Consider the following 20,724-nt stretch of genomic DNA (forward strand, 5'->3'; position numbering starts at 1 on the left):
GCGGTGCCTCCTGCCCGGCCCGGGGGGAAGGGACCACAGGGGTCACCTAGTCTGCCCCCCACCCAGCTCCAGCAGGGTCTGCTAGAGCACGCCCCCCCAGGGATTTGCAGCGAGCTGGCGACGACCGCAGTGATGCACCCCAAAACGTGCCCGAATGGAGGGTCATACACTGAGACAGTGGAGATTGAGACTAGATGGTAGGAAAATGTTTTCCCTGTTAGGGTGGTCAGGCACTGGAATAGGTTGCCCAGAGAAGTGGTGAAGTCCCTAGCGGTGTTTAAGAGGTGTCTGGATCTGAGCCTGGAGGATATGGTTTAGGATTTAGGGGTTCCAGCAGAGTCACAGGTAAATGGTTGGACTCGATAACCTCAGAGGTCTCCTCCAGCCTTGATGATACGATACTATGATGACATGATGCTGTTTTAGTGGCAGTGCCCGAGGTGTGGGTGCAGCCACGCGTGCCAGCACAGCTCTGGTGTGTGCAGAGCTGTTTGAAGTAGTCTATTCCATCACCTGGCATGTTTCAAAGGAGGCAGCCAGTATGCTGGCTGTGTGTGGTTTGTATTTATCCAGATGATTATGCAAGTGATAGATTTTGCCCCAAGGGGAAGATGATGCTGTTTTAGTGGCAGTGCCCGAGGTGTGGGTGCAGCCACGCGTGCCAGCACAGCTCTGGTGTGTGCAGAGCTGTTTGAAGTAGTCTATTCCATCACCTGGCATGTTTCAAAGGAGGCAGCCAGTATGCTGGCTGTGTGTGGTTTGTATTTATCCAGATGATTATGCAAGTGATAGATTTTGCCCCAAGGGGAAGAGATGAGGCCTGCAGATACTAAAATGTTATGTCCTTTTCATGGCTGCAGGGTTGAGGGGCGGTCTGGTGCACTATAAAGCTTTTAGCACTATAAAGCTTTTAGTATTTCTGTAGACAATTTATTCAAACTCTGGAGAGAATAGCTTATGATTACATTTCATTGCTACTTTGCTTGCAAAAAAACCACCAGTAGATTCTCAATATGGAATCTCCTACTCGTTTTAAGTCTTGTGACCTTTTAATGTTAATGTCCGTACCAGGACTTTTGGCTTCACAGCCCTGGGGTAAAGCTGCAGAGAGCAAAGTGTCAACAAATTTCAAACAAAGTTATTACAGCAACTGTGTAGTTTCAATCTGGGGAATATGACAGAGCTCGGTGCATGAGCAGCAGCCTCTCGTGTACCAGGAGAGTGTTTCTGTCGTGTCTGAAAGGCATGTAAAACAGTAAGGTCAGTATTCAGGATCCTACCCAAGGCTGAGCCTGGGAGGGTGCAAATGCTTGTTTACTGCTTGAGTCCTTGGGCAGTGAGGCTGCAGGTATGTGATCTCTCCTGTCTCATCCCTGTGTGGTGGAGAACTGTGCGAGGAACAAGTTGGAGGAGTTTTGAAGTGTATTCCATTAATCTAGCTTATTTTTGGCAACTGGTAGTGACCTGGTGTTTGCACATGTAAATCAGGATGAAATCTTGGAATTGAAGTGTTTAGGATGTGGATTTTTGGATGTGAAGCAAACTGATGCATAGAGGAGAGGGTAGAGGAGGATTTCAGGGTCACAGATTGTCTTGGTTGGCAGAGACTTGCAACATGTAATAGCCAAAATTTCCTTATGTCTTGACTTGGATACCAACTGACACCTCCATTTGGCTTTTGCCACTCTTCCCTTTAAACTATTCCCTTTAAAATTCTGTGTTGATTTTTGGATGTGAAGCAAACTGATGCATAGAGGAGAGGGTAGAGGAGGATTTCAGGGTCACAGATTGTCTTGGTTGGCAGAGACTTGCAACATGTAATAGCCAAAATTTCCTTATGTCTTGACTTGGATACCAACTGACACCTCCATTTGGCTTTTGCCACTCTTCCCTTTAAACTATTCCCTTTAAAATTCTGTGTTTCTGTGGGATTCACCAAACTATTCCCTTTAAAATTCTGTGTTTCTGTGGGATTTGAGGCTCTGTACCTCCATCATCCTTGCAGTCTGACTACCCTTGTACATGGGGACTTCTCTCCCCTTGTAAGGCTGGAGCAGGGAACCTGTTCCTGTGTCGTAGAGCAGAAGAGTGCAGAGGCAGCAATGCACCTCAGGTCCTGTAGCAGTGTGGTAGAGACCATGGGGTTGGATGCTCTTCTCCTGAACCCCAAGGCAGGTGTCTTCACCTCTCGGTTGACATTTATCACCTGCTTGCCCTTTGGAAAGAGTAGATGCATGATTTGGGACAGCAGTGCTATCTGGGCTTTGTTATCAGGTGGTAATTGGACTGCTGCCACCCACTGGAAGAGACTAGTCACCCCACTGGTGTGCCAGGACATTGCCAGTCCTGACAGGGAGGGAGGAGAAAGTATGGGAGGTTTCCCAAAGCATACCTAAATGGTTTGTCAGCCCAGTGGCTTTTCCTTCCAACACTGAATTTTTTTTGGCTTGACAGAGGTAGCCAGAGACCAGAACTACTAGCTGGGTGGGTGTTGAGTGGAGCCTTGCTCTGTCCTTGTGTCTCTGGCCTGCTGCAAATTACCCTCCTGACTCAGCTGTACATCTGTTGGCTCCAATATCCAGGCTCAGCCAGCAGCTAATCCTAGGTGTTTCCCAGAAAGGCAGGCAGCAGGGCCCCAGCAGACAGGTGTGGGGTAACTGGCTCCCATATGGCTTTTATCCCCATAGTTCCTTCTTCAGCAGCTGGGGAAACAACTGGGCTGCTTTGAATATGGTGATCTCTTAAGGACATGTCTCTTCTAACACTGTGATCTTTATTAGCAAACGGTGTGTTACCCCAGGAGAAAAGGACAGTGAGATCAGCATGGGAAAGGAAAGGCCATTGGAGTGATGGAGCCACTGCTACTGGCTGCTCCTGCCTTTTCTCCTGCCTGCCCTTGGAAGGAAGAGGGAGGCAGGGTGGCCTTGCAGATGACAGTGTTCTTCAGGAATCTCCTGCCATACAGCTTGACACTGTGTCTGGACCGTTGGGAACCTGGGACAGGCTCCTGGCACTGTGTTTCGGCAGTGCCCTTTCTGTCTAGAGTGGGATATGTGCCAGTCCAATACGAAAAGCAGAAATGATGCCATCAGTGGCACCCACAATAGTACCTGACCCAAAATAGCTTGCTAGGAAAAAACAGGCAGGCTGATTAGGTTAGACAAGCCAGAAAGAGGCCAAGATGTCCAGCTGACGATTAACAGGTGTAGGTCTGTGAGCAGGGGCTATAAATCTGACGGGTGAGCTCTTCAGCCACCCTTTGGGGAAAGACAAACGGCTGCAGGGAGCACTCAGGACCTGCCTTCAGTGAACCATGGGGCTCAGTGACCAGGAATGGCAGCATGTCCTGACCATCTGGGGAAAGGTGGAGTCTGACCTCCCCGGCCATGGGCAAGCAGTTTTAATGAGGTAGGAAAGAAGCTTCGATTCTAAGAGTAAATCTCAGAGCTTTTGACGAGAGACATATTTGTCAGTGTTTATCCCAACAAGCTGTTTTCTTTCTTGTAGGGTGGTGGTTTTTCCATTGCTATGGCTTCTGGGTTAAAAGTTACTCACTGTGTAACATGGCTGTGCTTCTGTTTTTCCATCTCTCTGTGGGTGCAGGAGCAGGCCAGTGCTGCTTTCAAAAGATGATGGCACTTTGTCCCTCTGCCTCTACTGGCTAAGTTCCTCATTTCCCAAGCTGGAATGAATTGTCTTCACTTGCTCTGCAGCAAGGATATGGGGAGGCAGGGAAGGGAAGGAGAGGAAAATCACCTCCATGACAATTTTCTTGGAACCTATGATTTCAGTAAAATTAGCTCTGAAGTACCTGAGTGTTTCCCTCTCCCCACCTTAGGCTCACTTGGCAGAGCCCTGCTCATCCTGCTTTTTGGCCAGAAATCTGAGTGGGAACGTTTGTCCATTTCTTTATGATGAATTTGAGGTCTGGGTGTGAAATGAAGCACATCCTTCCCCCTGCTTTCCTCCTCCATGATTCTGGTGTCAGAGTCGGAGTGCTCATGAGTTCTCCATCTGAGGGGACCCCCAATCTCCATGCTGTCCTTGTGATCCTGAGGGGGGAACATCCCAGATACTGCAGCATGGAAAACAACATTAGGTGTGCATTGGAGCCTAGCTTGTCCTTAAAGACGAGTAGGGATGGAGACTTTGAGGAGATTCTCTTCAGGTCTTCCCTCAGACTGTGCACAGTACAATGTACTGGAAGGGCACAGAAACTGGGGGAGAATGATGGGGATATGACACCTGCTTGTGGGTTTTCTAGCCTAAGCATGGCTGAGGGAAGGAGCCCACACTACTAGGCATATCAATTGAAAAGCTTTGAAAAATCTTTTTCAAAGATGAGCCAAAGCAGGAGGCTATTTTATTTGCCTTCTTTATCATGGCCCAGTTCAGTTGCCATTTAAAGGGAAGGAGGAGTTTGGGGCAGTCAAGTGGCAATGTGATGACCCCTCATGCAGTCCGAGAGGCATGCTGAAGGGGCAGCAGGAACCTGAGCCCTCCTCACCCATCCATCTCTGTGAGGTCGCTGCTTTGGCCCTGAACTTGCCACATGACAGTAAAAGTAGTTCCAAATGGAAAGGTGGTACAATTTTTCTTACAAGTACTGCAGGGTAGAGCGTGGCATTAAATAAATAGGTGGCATCCCTTCCCCTGTGACTATTTGCTCCCCAGCCAAACAGGGCCATTTATTGTTCTTCCAAGAGGTTTCTGAGGGAGAAGACAGAGTGGACAAAAAGGTCAGGAATCAAATTCCTCTGTGTCTGCAATTATGGGGTTGGGGGAACAGCAAGATCTCCCATCCTGCTGATTTTCGAGAACACCTGAGCTCCAGATGTAAGAAACCTGAGGCTGGGGGCTGCTGCCTGTTTTATTATTTTTTTTGTCTCAGAAAAGCTTCTAGAACTCTCTTTTCCTGGTCAATGGGCTGGGAAGAGAGTCCTTTGGAGAGCCAGGGTCTCCAGGTTGGCTCCTCAGCAACATTAAGTCCTTGAGTAGAGGTTGCTTTGTTTGCAAGAACTCACCTCTCAGTACCACAACCAACCTTGGCTCTTGTCTCTGTCTTAGGACAGTAGACATAACCCAGGGGACTGGTGCCAAAGAGTTAGCAGAGCTATATAAAGAAAACCATGGACACTTGCTCTGTTGCTCTAGTTGGAAATGTTTAGGGCAGTGTCTCTGTCACAACCAGAGGGAATGGAAAAAGACAGTGGTGATCATGTTAGGACATATATAAGAGGATGAGATTAAAGTAGATTCAGTACTCGGGGGGATGTATATCAGGATCTTCAGCTCTCCAAAGACAAGTCCACAGTCCTATTTTTGTCCACAGACTCTTTCAGGACCACCCTGAGACCATTGATCGCTTTGAAAAGTTCAAAGGCCTGAAGACTCCTGATGAGATGAAAGCCTCTGAAGATCTGAAGAAACATGGAGTTACTGTCCTTACCCAACTGGGCAAAATCCTGAAGCAGAAGGGTAATCATGAGGCAGAGTTGAAGCCCCTGGCTCAAACCCATGCAACCAAGCACAAAATCCCTGTGAAATATCTGGAGGTATGGAAAAGGGCAGGGAACCTTGATGTCTGATGTGCAGCGAATGTGTGCAAGATAACTATGTGAGAGTTGTCCTTTGATTTACTGATGACCAATTGGACTTCAGTGAGCTCTCCTTGAAGTCCAAGGTCTCTGTGTACATGCAGGAGGAGGCACAGAAAGAGCTCATGGTATTTGAATGGTATGCGAATATCCAAGTTTAGATTTCCCATTCCAAACACCACATGCAATCCGACCAACCCTTGACAACAATAAACCTGTCCATGCATTCTCTGCATGGCTGGGAAACTACATTACATAAGAGCTGCCAGTGGCTGGACACAAGGGACGTACAATTTTAGAGCAAGCCCTGGAGGATCCATTGGAGACCAAGACCCATAAAACTAAGTGTTATACAAACATAGCTCATGAATTTTCAGTCTTAATGGATGAGGCAGACAAAAAGTGGGAAGGGCCATGGTCTGCTCAAGGTCATGGAGCAGATCAGCGTCAGAGCTAGGAATAGAGCCCGGTTCTTCTGCCTAGCCCAGGCTCCTTGCATACTAGACCTCACTGTCTCTCCAGAGACTGCAGGAAGGGCTACTGAATTAGCTCGAAGATATTTCCAGGCTCTGCAACCTATTTCTTAGTCTGGCTTTTCTGAAAATAAACCTTGAGTGTCCCTTCATTTTTTCTCTCTCTCTTTCCTTCCTCACAGTTCATTTCTGAAGTCATTATCAAGGTCATTACTGAAAAACATGCTGCAGACTTTGGGGCTGATTCCCAGGCCGCGATGAAGAAGGCCCTGGAGCTGTTCCGAAATGATATGGCCAGCAAGTACAAGGAGCTCGGTTTCCAGGGTTAGCTCATACGCACGAAGGAACACCACGATGGAGGCCTGGACATGCATCTTAGAGTAGCTTCCCCTGCACAGTTTTGGACGTCTCACAATTGGCCATCCATGATGTGTGGGAAAGCTTTGATGAGAGGCCAAGAGTCACTCCAGGCAGCATAGAGGCACTCAGAGTGATATCCATGATAAACTGTCATTTCCTGGCTTCATGTATACAAAAGAAATAATCTGCTTTCTTAGGAAAAATAATGCTGGGGTTATCTGTGAGCTTCTGCCTATCCTATCCCCTTTCTCTTTCTCCCTCCCTGAAACCCAGACTCATCTGAGAGGCAAATGGCATGGCCAGAGATGAAGGGATGTGGAGGAACAAGGGAATTGTTGAGTGTGGTGAATGAGAGAGTGAAGGGATGACTCAAATGAAAGGGTTGTATGGACGGGAAGCAGGGGCACAGCGTCCCATTCCTCCCACAGGTGAGACTGTTAGCAGGTTACTATGGAGAGCTTCCAGCACAGTATTGCCTTGCTTTGCGGGGGTGAATGCAGTCATTCAGTCAGTCTCCAGGGCCTGCCAGCTCTGGAGGGTTTAGTTGTTCAACTCACATTAGCAAAACTATAAAGAGCCGTACTCCCTGCGATCTGTAGGTTTCTGGCAGCTGCCACTATGCATCTGAAGGTCTGTTGCACTGGGAAGTAAAGTATGTGTTTCTCAGAAAATAAAAATCCCTGCACCAACGTTGTGTGTTTGCTCCTGGCTTTACAAATACTCCCGTGAGAAGTGGGGGAAAAGGAGAAAGTGAAAAGGTGTTTTGCATACATATCTGGCTGTGCTGCATCCTGCACTGTCAGTCCATGACCCGAGCAGCACGTGGCATCTGTCTCAGCCAGGGACTGGAGCTCTCTGATGTCACCACGGGGACATGACCTGGTTACTGGACTTCACAGAGCAGAACAGCAGCCTAGGCTCAGTGCCTCGGAGCTGGGAGAATTGCTCCCTGACTAAAGGCCATGGTCACTGCTGTGCTGGGGGAATGTGGTGAAGGAAGTCTCTGTTTATTTAGGTGGAGGTGGTATGTGCAAGCGGCCTCTGGTCCCAGCAGCAGCACAGCGTATTGCTCCCTCCAGTCAACGGAAAGAGGGCTGATTAGCCCAGAAGGAAGGTTGTAATGGCAGCATATGCTCTTAAGACCCAAACTCTGGTCTCTGCTCTTTTGCTCTTTTGCTGAGGTGTCTCTGTAGTGCATGCTACACTGTCTTTACAGATGTACACCCACGTCCTGTGGGGGACCTTAAGGGACAGACAGAATGGGAAGATGCCTCCCTCTGTCTGTCGCCCTCTACCCATCCTGATACTACAGTGTTGTGGCTAGGGGAAAGTATGGAGGTGACACAGCTGGTCTATTTATTTTTCTTGGTGTGGAGAAAGTAATGGGCCTTGTCTCACAGACACAGTGTGAGGGCAAGCAGAGCAACAAAAAATGAGGTGCTGAGTAACAGGAGCTACTAGCACCGCCTGATTCGAAGCACTCCCTGCTACACTGTGTGCAGCAGAGACAGAGTAGCAGCTATCAGCTCCCTTGAATATCAGTCCTGAACCAGCATGATGTGCTGTGTCTTTGGTGAGGTCAAAGACTACAAACTTTCAGCCTCTGAAGGGAGGAGGAGTAATAAATTCCTTCCCAGAACAGTGCATCTCTGATTTCCTGCTCTTTGCAAATCTTCACTTTACCTCTGGGAGCTTGCTTGGAGTTTCATCCTTTCAGAGAGGGTCACAAAAGCATATGCTGTCACCTAAATGAAGTTACAGCCTGGTGGTCCCTGGCTTAAGCAATGTGCTTCATCTGAATCCAGTCTAGTCTGTCTGGCTTTGTGGGGAGGGCAATATATTTAATTAAGGTCTAGGATTGCCTGTCCACCACAATAAGATTTCCTGCCAGTGACAACAGACTCTGCTTCAGGATTAAGAGCTCTGCTGTAGCAACTGCCTCTGTCAGTCTGAGCGGGACTGAAGTTGTCTAGATATTTTTATGAAGGGTAATGTGTGTATGTTTTTCCTAGCTGCTGCTTATTTACCTGGACTAAATGTCAGTCCATTGGGAACACTGACCTTATAAGCCCCACTGTGTCAGTGCACTAGGGACCATCCTTGAATCTATGGGGCCTGATGTAGGTATTTGGGATGTGCTTATGGCTCAGTGAAGATGTGCAAGCTGAGATGAACCAGCAAGTTCAGATACCAGTAACAGCGGGGCCATCTCCAGCAGGTTCACTAGGTTGGGATGCCTGTGGTGAAATCCATGTCTGCACCTCTCCTGCTCTGGGTACTGAGTATGCCCTTGGCTGAGTCCTAACATACTGTGGTGATACAGGTAACTCACACACAGTGAGTCTAAAAAGCACATGCAACAGCCTCTGCTTTAGGGGCAGGGGAAGTTTCCTAGAGGAAAGGGAATGGCAGGGAAAGGATTTTTTAGCTCCATGCTATATTGATTCAGAACCTTTGTCCAACAGGTTCCTGCTTCCACTGTGCTGCTTGCACATAGAACTTTTCTGGTTCATACGTGGGACAAAGTCCTTTAGTGGAGACAGACCGTATCAGCGTAAGCCCAGACATTTTCCTGCCTCCTTTCAGGGCATAGCTTTAAGTAAGGTAGATGGGTCCAGGAACTTGTGCCCAGACCCCTCCTCCCTGTTAGCACCATGTGGTGTCACATACACGTTCCTGGTCACACGATGGAATGTGGGTTATGTGACTGCCAGGCTCCTTGCACGTACACACCTACTGCAGCCAGGTCAGAGTCTCCCTGCTGTGGTTTCCATTGCGTGGCACAGCTCACCATGGCATCAAGCCAGTGACCCATCTGCATTCTCTCAGTCTTTGGTGTCAGACACCATCCACTCACCAGGATCTCAGATGAGGGGGGCAGGCCCTCACTACCCGGACACTGCAAATGAGATGGTCAGCCCCAGCCAGGGTGAAACAGTACTGCAGGCTTTCCTGCCTGTCCCCCTTGTCTTTCCTTCTTCCGGCTGATCTTGCCTGACTCCAATACACTTGCCAACATCAAGTGGCATCACAGAGCAAGTGCTAGGGACCATACTATTTATCTAGTGGTCTGTCTCTTGGCCACCTCAGTGGGAGAAAGGGATAGGGCTCCAATGACTGATTGTGTTAAATATTTAGCACATTAGTATGAAGCTTGTAACATTCTTTATGATTGCACGTCCCTGCAGGGCTAATGTGAGGAAAGGGCAGAGAAGTTTCTAGTCCACGTCATAGTCACTGAGCAGATAAGTCTGGTTTCTGGGAAATGAAGCACAGATAGTGCCTTCAGGCTCTAATATCTATATGACATTCATTTAATAAGGCGACTCAAATGCTCACCTATACCACTTGCTTTTGGATGAGGATTATTTTTGCCATGATCCATATGTTTTCTATCACCTGGCCAAAACCTGTCCTGTATGTTATGCCACTGAGGGGAAAAAAGTGGTTGAACCAGCTACTCCTTTGCTCTAGACATGTTTGCTCATAACATTTTTCCCAGAATGTGCACAGCATCAGAGCATGTTCTTCTTCCTGTATTCTTTCCTCTCAGATTTGTTCAAGGCTGCATCCTTGCTTGTTCAGGCTGCATGGGGCTTAACAGTCAGAGTTTGTACTGTTTCTCAGACTGAGTGTACACACACACACACACACATCTGTAAGAAGCACCATCTTCAAAACACGCATCACAGCAAAACCCATCTGTCCAAATCCTTCAGATTCCAGCCTACTTGTGTGCTGGCTCTTCAGCTGAGAGGATATGAGTTCTCACATTGTGTTCAAATGAAGTACAGCCTTGTTACGGCTAAGGTCTAAGTGAGTGAGAAGACAAACTATGCAAGGACAGGGCCCCTAGAGAGTACTGATAGGTAGGGGGCTGTTAAATTTCATGAAGATGTGCCAACAGTCAAGGAAGCCACCTGGAACTACAGTAAGTGAGAAAAGAAAGCCCAATCAGCCTCTTTTACCCAACAGGTTAATAAACGAGCATTTATGAGCATGAAAGAGTCACAACAATGCAACCCTCTTGACCAGCAAATAAATCCCTCCCTCCTCTGTGATCATAGGCACAACAAGGCCATCTCTCAGTCCTGTGACTTCTATAAAATCCTTATCCAAATGTCAGTAAAGGTGACCTTGTGGCTTTTTAAAGCAGTACTTTATAGTCACTTGATTGCACTCTACCAAAGTCCTTTCCCAGTTTGGCTTTCATTGCCTGTAAATAAATAAACAGAACAGGCTGCTCCCACCTTTCCCTCCAGCCCTGTGGTGTCCACCTGTGGTAAGCCATGTCAGACAGGCAGGTTTGGGGCTATCTTGGGCAAGGCAAAGCAAGCCCTGGCATGGGGCATACCAGTGTAGCTGGTAGTAGTGTGGACAAGGCAATGTATATTTGGGATGGGGAGGGTATTGGGGTCTCCGTTCCTCCTCTGTGTCCCAAGAAAGGCAACTCATGCTGAGAGAAACAGCAGGTCAGTGGTATTGAACTGGACAAATGGTCACTTGGGTTATGCAAATGCAAGGGGGAACTGCCTGGATGTGAGACTATTCTACTTCATTTAAGCACTGTCTAGGATACTTGTCATGAGGCTGTGGGACTGGTTTGCTGGATTTGCCCAGCTCTGCTGAGACTGTTGGTGGTATAGCTACTCTGCAAGCCAGTGTAGACGTGACCTCAAAACAGTTTTCCAGTTAACTACCTCAAGTGTTATAAATGAGTACAACAGAGATATCCTTGTCTAGTGATATCTGAATTTCTCCAGGTTGTAAGGCTGAGAAGGAAGCTGTAGCTGTGCTGCTATTGCTATCCAAGAAGGCAACTTTAAAGCAGATACTGGTGTGTATATCTTTAAAGCTGATACTGGTGTGTATATCTTAGCTGCAACTTTGTGTCTGGGGGAGACCTTAAAAAAATTATGCCTTTTTCCTGTTTCCTTTCTCCAAGGAAAACTAGGTATGAATGCAGATGTTGAGTGCCCAATCTTATTTTAGATCAGCCTTAAAGCAGGTTCAAATGTTCAAGCTTTGGCTGGAAAACCTCCTAGATTATTAGTATTAATTCTCTATGTATCCATGCTTAGCTTGTGGCTCTCCTGTTACTTCTCAGTGTGTATAATTAGTGGTGCCTTTATTAAGCTTTTCTGTCTTCTGGTGCCCCTTAACATGTATATTTGTTTCCATATTCAAGCTAAACTCCAGCATCCAAGCTCTCATGAAAGGGGTAGAAAATTCCTGAAGCTGATACCCCCACCAAGTTCTGGGATTGCTCTGCCCAGGGCTTGCATAACAAGAGACTTTGTCCTCTTGGTGAGCTTTTGGGTTATCTGGAGAGTTAGCTGATACAGTGTCAAAGTGAGTCTGTGATTTTTCACTCTCTTCTCTGATGGATGAATAGTCTAGTGCCCTTTGAGGGATGTCATGGATTAACTGTGAGTTGGTTGGGGAGAAAGGAATAAAAATACCACAGAGTTTTGTCTAAACCAGCCATATGGTGTCCCTGCAGAGTCTGTGGGACAACCTTCTCTGAGCAAAGGGTTTGTACCAGACATGTTGTACAGAGATGGAGGAAAAGCAGGCAGGGCATACCATGTGCCACACTTGCAGCTACCCCCCCTCTGAGGGTAGATGGAACTGTGGGATCAGTAAGGAAGAATGAAAAATGAAATACAGGTGGGAAATGGAGGCACAACTGCCTCCCTACAAAGGCTATTTACAGCTATCTGTGCCTTCTGAAGAGCAATAGCATCATTCTGACAATCACTCTGCTGTAATGAGATGGAAGGAGATTCCTAACCCAAGATTTTAATCAGTGTGCTTTTGTATGGGGAGAAAGATGGAGTTTTCTTACAGTGCTAGCACTATGGATGTGATGCCTTCACAAAGCTGGCCCATAAATCATGAGAAAGAAACTTTTTGTGCATTTTGGTTTTGCCTTGATAATGGCATGTATTGCTAGCCCAACTAATTCCCCAGCTAATTTTAGCACATCACATTTAGGCTGCTGTCCCTATGTTTTTTGCTATGCTCCCTCTACAGCTGAAAGAATCCCTCAGTGCATAAAGTCATCGAATTTTTTTCTTTCCAGTCAAAATCCTCTGTCCTGAAATGGAGTTCTTTGTAGCAGTCACAAATTGTTAGCTTACAGCAAGAATGGTTAGAAAATAACCCTTAACATGTTTTCTACTATGGCTTTTTCTAGTTCAGCTGTGCTGTAGCTTCCTTGTCTGTTTTAGATCAGAAACTTGTTGACTCTAAGTGTCATCTGGGACAAGCTCTGTTGCAATTTCTAATGGTAATTAAGAACTCTGTTTCAGTTGATCTTAAACTCTCAGTCTATAAACTACTGAAACAGCACCCTCCTTACAACCTGCCTGAGTTATTTGTTGTACTGTTTCTAGCCTAGACCTTAGCTAGAGGCCCATCTGTGCTTTCTCCCTACAGTACTGTACAATTAGTCCCATTTCACAGAGGGTAAACTGAGGCAGAGCCAGGCATCAACACATCTATTGGTTCATGCTTTTGTCATTCAGCTGTCCACTAGGACCAGGCTGCCAACTGCATGACAGAGGATGTTTGTGAACTTTTTGTGTAGGAACACATGTGAAGTCATGCCATCTGCCAGTAAGCAGTTCTTGCTTTGATGTGGTTACATTTCAACAGTTGTCAAGGGACATCCTGTATGTAGATGGTGCAGTTGGAACAGTGGTGTTAATACCCAGATAGATTACAGATGCTGTGTACAAAGAGCAGCAGTGTAATGAATTTTGGCCTGAACTTGCTATGAAGTTCTCTGGAGATCAATGTCTCTTGGTGTCAGTTGGAACATTGCTAATCTTCTCACTTCCAAAGAAGAAGACTCCCAGACTGAGACAATAAAGGACATGAATATCTAAAACAGGACACTGGCAGAAGTGAGGCCCCTAAATCCAAGTGTATGAACCTCAAATTGTGTAATTCTTCACATGCTTACATTTTCATCCGCAACTCTTTCCTTGATTTCTAACATTTAGCCTCTGCTGTGCCCTAATCTTCCACCAGCTTGGGTGGGTCTAATCCATCCAGTGTTCATCTGCCTAATTTAATTTATAATCCAAAGAACTGACCTTCCTCCGCCTACCCTGGCAAAAACCAGTCATATTTTGCCTTCATCTGGCCTCAAAACAAATCCCGTTCCAGCCACTTCCATCCAATAGTGTGATTAGTGAACAAGGTATAGGTGCACTGTTATCATGTAGATCACTCAGATCATAATCCTTTGGTCTTTTGAAAATGAGCTCTGCCTTGCACTCCATTTTGGAGAGGACTTGCCTTCAGGAGATTAGGTTTTGATGATGAATCCCTGCCTGACTTGAGTACTGAGGTCCTAAAGGATTAGACTTTAAAAATAACCAAAACACAGACCCCAAATCTGGGTTCCATACTGGCTGTGCTTAGCTAGGCCTCCTCACTCAACACATGGCTGTCTGAATTCCTCTCATAGAATCACAGAATCATAGAACGTAAGGGTTGGAATGGACCTTAGAGATTGATGATGAATCCCTGCCTGACTTGAGTACTGAGGTCCTAAAGGATTAGACTTTAAAAATAACCAAAACACAGACCCCAAATCTGGGTTCCATACTGGCTGTGCTTAGCTAGGCCTCCTCACTCAACACATGGCTGTCTGAATTCCTCTCATAGAATCACAGAATCATAGAACGTAAGGGTTGGAATGGACCTTAGAGATCATATCATTCACCACCAGACTCCGTAGTGGTGTGCTGGAATCCTGAGCAAGTGGCGCAGCCTTAATATTCTTCTCCAGCAACCAGGACTATCTAAAAACCTTCATACACCTTTGAGGCTGTTACTGTCCTCATGGGACCACCCCCTCCCAAAGGGATTCTCTTTGAAAAGTAAAATGGAGATAGGAGGGATGAAATATTTCTGCATCTAGTGTTAAATGACATACTGCAAAGCACGAAGTATCTGCTTGGGAACAACAGCCTGCTATGTCGTGTTCAGAGAGTTTGGGCTTTTTTCCTGTGAGCTATGCTTACAACATCCCCTCCCACCTCATTGACAGTAACATCTGGATCTACCCACACTCACAGTTCTCTTCAGAAGACAGCTAGTGCAACAGGAGAGAGGATTTTCTCCCCTCATTGCTCTGTTTCAAGGATAGCTTGCAGCTGTGCCTGACTGGAAGGAATTTAGAGATTTCATGTATGATGGTCAAGAAATATTTCCTTTCCTAACTTCATCACATTCCTGTTCATGCACACAGGGGCTCATAACTGGGAAGTCTTCAGTTCCAATCCTTCTGGCAACATACAGTGGGGAAAAATAGATAAGAATAGATAGCAATAGAAGCAATGCTTTTTCCTTCCATCTCCGGCCAGCTTGGAGATGGACAGCACTGCAACCACGTCAGTAAAGGGGTTAATTATATCTGTGAAGAAAAGAGTGTTAGAGCCTCTCAATGTTAGAAATAGACCAAAACAAGGTAAGTGCTGCAGAGTACTACACCATCCTTTCAAGCGCTGGTGTTGGTGAAATAAGAGGTAATACATACTGGAGTGTCTATTGAGAGAGAGGGAGAGATTGAACACACATCACTTGTACCTTGAGGGCAGAACATTTTAGAAAGAAATGCAAAGAATAACCTTTCTTCGGGCATTTAATTTCACCCCGTTGGAAGTGCTTACCTACAATTAAGTCTGTGATGAGAGAGTGTGTGTGGGTGTGTATGTATGTACAGCACAAAGCCTGTAGTTAGTACACAGAACAAAATGTTTCATTCCTGAGCCCCAAAGGTACATGGCCTCTCAACACCCATTCATTTCAGTGGGTGTGAGACCTTTCAAAGATCTGGATTCATACAGCAAATTCTTTGCCACAGGCTCAGGACCAGTGATTTCTTCCTGCTCATGATGCTGTGCAAACTTGGAAATCAGCTCTGCATCTATTCATTAGCTGAAGTATGAGCCCCTTTTATTAATGTCTTTTGTGGCAATAGCTGTGATCTATTTAAAGTGCTAAGCCTTGAAACTGCAATTCCCCACAGCAGATGTGTTAGAAGCAGATATCCATGGAAGTCACTCAAAATGAATTTGTTGTGTTGCTGCTTAAAGGCTGGGCTCTGTCCTGATCAGCAACAGCTACTCAACTCCTGCCACATGGGCTTTGGCTCCTGCTTTGGTGCTTTGGTGGTTTGGAGGGAGGCTAGGTTCCCTGGGGTAGTTCTTCTGACATTGATATTCCCTGCCTCATATTTACCCTCTTTCATTTCTCTCCCTTTGAGGGCATTCAAGGTGGAGACACTGCTGTTTCTGTGGCCTAACTCTGTATCCTCAAAGACATCATGGCTGAATCCATGTGGCATGACTGCCAGCCTTGGTCCCATGTTAACAGCAGCAAACTCACTCTCATCTCAGCAAATGATCCTTAAACATGAACTTTCAAGCTGCATGGGTGGGTAAGTGTTGCAGGAAACCAAAGGGCTCAGCTAGATCCTTTTATTGGAGAAATTGTTGAGATGCTTTGAGGTGGTTTTTTTTCTTTATTAATAATTTTCTTTAACTCTCATCCTCTGCACTAGACTGGTGTCAGAGCTGGCCAAGTGCAGGGTTTCTCTGCTTGGGCAATAGCCTGGTAGGATACCATGGGCAGCTATTGAGAATTCTGCATAGTAAAGGTTTGGCTACAAGTTGCTGTTGTTCCTTGTTAGACTCTTCTCATTGGAATGAGACTGGAGCAAATAGAGAAAAGAACAAAAGTGGCACTAGGTATGGGAAGAACATTTGCCCACTCAGGCTGCAGAGAACAATTGTAAATGATGCCATTAGTCAAGTAGCAGTGTGAGTCAAGCCTGGCACCACTGCAGAGCTGACTCAAGAAGTAATCCTCTGGGGAACAGAGCAAGGAAAAATGAGAAGAAAAAAAGTACTTTAACTAGCAGTGTCTAGTTCTGGTTCTTCTTTCTTGTCTTTATTTCCTTGGGATATTGTAATTTGCACTACTGGAGGAGATATTGTTTGGTCTAAGTACAAGGGAATTCTTTCTCCCAGCCCTCCAGTAAATCCTAAAGTTCTTTTCAAGCCAAGACAGCTATTAATCTGGGATTCCTGGTACAGACTCTTTCTCCCACTCATATAACTGTTACTGCCTGATGTCCCAGGTGTGAGACAGCTGCTCAAGCAGCAGCATCTAGCCAGATGTTGGAGATCTGATTAGACACTGAAATGAGAACTGGGGCGGGGGAAATGACATTGGTATCTTCAGATTCAGCCTGGTTCTTTACCACGAGCATAGCAACAGGCTATGTCAGTTCCACATTCAGATGACAGGATTAATCATTTCTTTATACAGCATCTTTCCCAGCCTTTTCAAGACATCATTTATCTGAAAAAAAAATCATTTCTCAACTAAAAGCTTTTGATCTGTTTGAGACACTGTCTTTATTATAACTGGAGGAGGGATGACTGTGGTTTTGGACAAAGCACTAGAGACCAGACCCTTCTCACTTGTGGAAACCAATTAAACAAGAGGTAACAGTGAAAACCGATGCACAGGAAGTTCCACCTGAACATGAGGAAGAACTTCTTTCCTGTGCAGACCCTGAGCACTGAATAGATTGTCCAAAGAGCTTGTGGATTCTCCCTCACTGGAAGTATTCAAGATCTGTCTGGACACAATCCTGAGTCATGTGCTGTAGGATGGCACTGCTTGAGTAGGGAGGCTGGACCAGATGAACCACTGTGGTCCCTTCCAACCTAACTGATTCTGGGGTTCTGTGACTGAAGAGAAATAGTCTCTGCTTCATATACAAATTTGCTGATCTGACTTTTCCTGCCAGTGAGAGCTGCATCAAGATCATTTCCCAATAAGGTAAAGTGAATCAGTTTCACTCACCACAAATATTAAAAAAAAAGAATAGCATGACTGCTATTCCTTAAGTCACCTGCCTGTTTTCTGCTGGACGTCTCAGGATGTTACAGAACACGTGCAATTTTGTAAAGCAACTTCTAATGTTCCTCTAGAAAAGCAAGGTGTAAACATTGCCTGCATGAAATGCAGCTGTTGACTCCTGCTGTTTCTCTTCTAGGCTTAACCTGCTCCAGAAAAGGGAATTCACTTCAAGCAAAGACAGCCTTTGGCTTATTTGCTTCCAGACATTACATCCTGCTGCACACTGTAATGCGATGCTATTTCATTGCATGAACTCATACCCTCAACACAGCTTTAAACTGTACAGAAGCAATGCCAACCAGACACAAAAGACACTCATATGGATCTAGCTGTTCTTCACACAATTCCTTTGGGTAGTCATGAAAAACAATGTGCTATATCTATGGGACTAGACACCATGGACTTCAAAGAGTGATTCAAGCAGGTAGAAGGTGTCAAGATAAGAGGCAACTTGATGTGATTACAGAGCACCCAGGGCAAGGAGATGAACACTGCAATAAAACTGAATTCAGTTGCAGATAAAAAAAAGGTATGACACACTTGACATAAGCTTAATTGTGAGCTCAACTTGAAGTTTATGGAAAGAAATTCTTTAGCCATCCTGTATTGAAGGACAGACAAAATGACCTCAGATATTACAGAAGTTCACTACCACTTTCTAAAGAAAAAACTGCAGATCTATTTTTCTAGTTTAAGATCAAAAGGGCCACTATAGCCCTTCTGGTGTCTGTTATAAGAGTTAATCGAGAGAGAGAGCAAAGAAATGGATGTAGACAAAGCAGGAGATGTGGAACAGCTCCTCATGTTTTCAAAACATGTGCATGGCCAGCAGGACAAGGGAAGTGGTTGTCTACCTGTACTCAGCACTAGTGAGGCCACACTTGAAGTCTTGTGTTCAGTTTTGGACCCTTCACTACCAGAGAGACATTGAGGTGCTGGAGCAGGTCCAGAGAAGGGCAATGGAGCTAGTAAAGGGTCTCGGGCACAAGTCCTGTGAGGACTGGCTGAGGGACCTGAGGTTGAATAGCCTGAAGAAAAGGAGGCTGAGGGAGGACCTTATCTCTCTCTACAACTACCTGAAAAGATGTTGTGGTGAGGTGGGAGGTTGGTCTCTTCTCCCAGGTAACAAGTAACAAGATGAGAGGAAATGGTCTCAAGCTGCACCAGGGCAGGTTTAGATTGGATATTAGGAAATATTTCTTTTCTCACAGAAACATTGGAACAGACTGCCCATGGAAGTGGTGGTGTCACCATCTTTGGAAGAGTTCGAAAGACATGTGGATATGGCACTTGAGGACATGGTTTAATGGTGAACATGGTGGTGCTGCTGCATTGATGGTTAGACTTGATAATCTTAAAAGACTTTTCCAACCTTAACGATTCTATGATTTTCTGACTATGAGGATGTGATAATTTCAAGGTACCAAAAAGAAACAGAGATGTGATATTCCAAGACACGAGGTTCATATCTAGCTCTGCCAGAGTGTATATGTGCATCTGTGTATCACTGTGCAGCACACAGAGCACAGAGAGTTCCTATAAAGGATCTTACCAGGACTTGTCCAGGACACATTTGTCATAAAGATGTCACAGAGAACAGAAATAGAAAGTTCAAAGGCTTCTTCTGTGGGGAATTATGAAGTCGCAATTCCCTTCAGTCTCTCAGATTTTAGGGAAAGGGATTTATGTGAATTTGCAATGGGGAAGGAGAGGCAATGAAGGACAGATACTTTCTCTAGACAGTACCACACCTGATGCCATGCCATATAGTAGCCCATGCTACAACACTGGGCCTGGAGAACTCTCAGAGGAGCTTCAACACAGACTTGCTCTCTGGTTTGAAGTAGCCTTTTCTTTGATAGAAGCAGCAGCAGCACCTGAGAAACCTATAGGGAGGAGGGAATTTTCCTTCCCTAAAGAATTTGAAACAAACTTCTAAGGAGATCAGATGAAAGAAAACTGCATGCAACAGCTTAATTTCCATAGGTCTATACCTCTCTCACATTTACTTCAGAGTACACAAGCAATTCCCTTGCCAAATCTGACTTAACTACATTGTCACCTTTGAAGCAAAAAAACAGAAGAAAAAGGTCCAAAGAAATAACTGCACTTGTAAGGTACATCAAAGATGCTGGGGCAAACATGAATGTCATCTGAGGGGTGCTGAGTTATACATACAATGTTGTGGTCAACACTGCCACAACAGACTAATGGGTTGGATTGCCACATTTCCAGTCAAGCCAAACAGCGTTTAAACATTCTCTGGGAAGAGAAACTTTAAAATGCAGGTGGTCATACTTTGTCAGCCTTGACTCCTTGCATCCACTCCAATGACTAAGAAGGTCAAGAACAATTCATTCAGAAATGAAGGTAGCAGAACTTCCTTTCAGTTCTGCTGCTGCACTTCAGGACTTTGCTTGGAATAAAGCTTGAGCACTCATTTTCCTGAGCTTTGGGACCCACATTCTTTCTCTGAATGTCAGCCAAGCGCTCTGAGGTGAGCACAGAAGACAGTATCTGCCTGACAGCTGCTCACTGGGACTTTTATTTTGCCTTCCCTCTTCCTTTGACCAGAATTTCCATGATTGGTCATGGAAACCTTCTTGCAACATTGCCAAGGCAAGTTGCCCATAGACGAAGACCTTACTACTATCCAATTTCCCAGCTGAGAATTTTCCCACCTGGCATATGCAGCAAAGGAGTGGTTACTCAGGCTTTTAGTTACCAGCACACCACCAGGCTTCACAGTGGTTAAAGCATGAGATTTAACCAACTGATATTTGTAAATTTGAACCATTTTTTTTGGTCATAAAATTCCTCCCTGGTCCACTGGGAAAGCCGAGCCGCTAAAAAAAACGCTCAGCCCTGGAGGGAGGGGAGACGGCACAGGAGGCTGCCCCGGGAGCCGCCGTGTTTTGTTAGCTGCGCTGCTCTGGCTTGGGGTGTGAGAAGGATGGGAGGAAGGCACCTCGGCGCCCCGAGGGGCTGCGTTTCGGGGAATGCTTTCAACCCAGCTACTCTGGGGTCACGGCTGTCTCTGAGATGATGGGAAGTCCATTCCAGAGGAGTTTCAGCTCCTTGAACAGCCCCTGAACAGAGGGATGGGTTGGTGGTGCTACCAGCTGCGCTGCTCTGGCTTGGGGTGTGAGAAGGATGGGAGGAAGGCACCTCGGCGCCCCGAGGGGCTGCGTTTCGGGGAATGCTTTCAACCCAGCTACTCTGGGGTCACGGCTGTCTCTGAGATGATGGGAAGTCCATTCCAGAGGAGTTTCAGCTCCTTGAACAGCCCCTGAACAGAGGGATGGGTTGGTGGTGCTACCCGCGGGGAGGATGGAGCAGGGACA

At 46.0% G+C, this 20,724-nt stretch overlaps 1 protein-coding gene across 1 annotated transcript; it reads left to right on the top strand.

Moving 5' to 3' along the window:
* The first annotated feature begins 3,254 nt into the window (after nucleotides 1–3,254).
* MB (myoglobin) lies at nucleotides 3,255–6,633 on the top strand. The gene is made up of 3 exons (XM_009075827.1): nucleotides 3,255–3,408; nucleotides 5,333–5,555; nucleotides 6,253–6,633. The coding sequence occupies exons 1-3, from the start codon at nucleotides 3,314–3,316 to the stop codon at nucleotides 6,397–6,399; spliced, it is 465 nt and encodes a 154-aa protein (XP_009074075.1). The 5' UTR covers nucleotides 3,255–3,313; the 3' UTR covers nucleotides 6,400–6,633.
* Nucleotides 6,634–20,724: the final 14,091 nt, after the last annotated feature.

This window comes from Acanthisitta chloris, unplaced genomic scaffold (genome assembly GCF_000695815.1).
Source record: "Acanthisitta chloris isolate BGI_N310 unplaced genomic scaffold, ASM69581v1 scaffold16055, whole genome shotgun sequence".
In the NCBI taxonomy this organism is placed as follows: Eukaryota; Metazoa; Chordata; class Aves; order Passeriformes; family Acanthisittidae; genus Acanthisitta; species Acanthisitta chloris.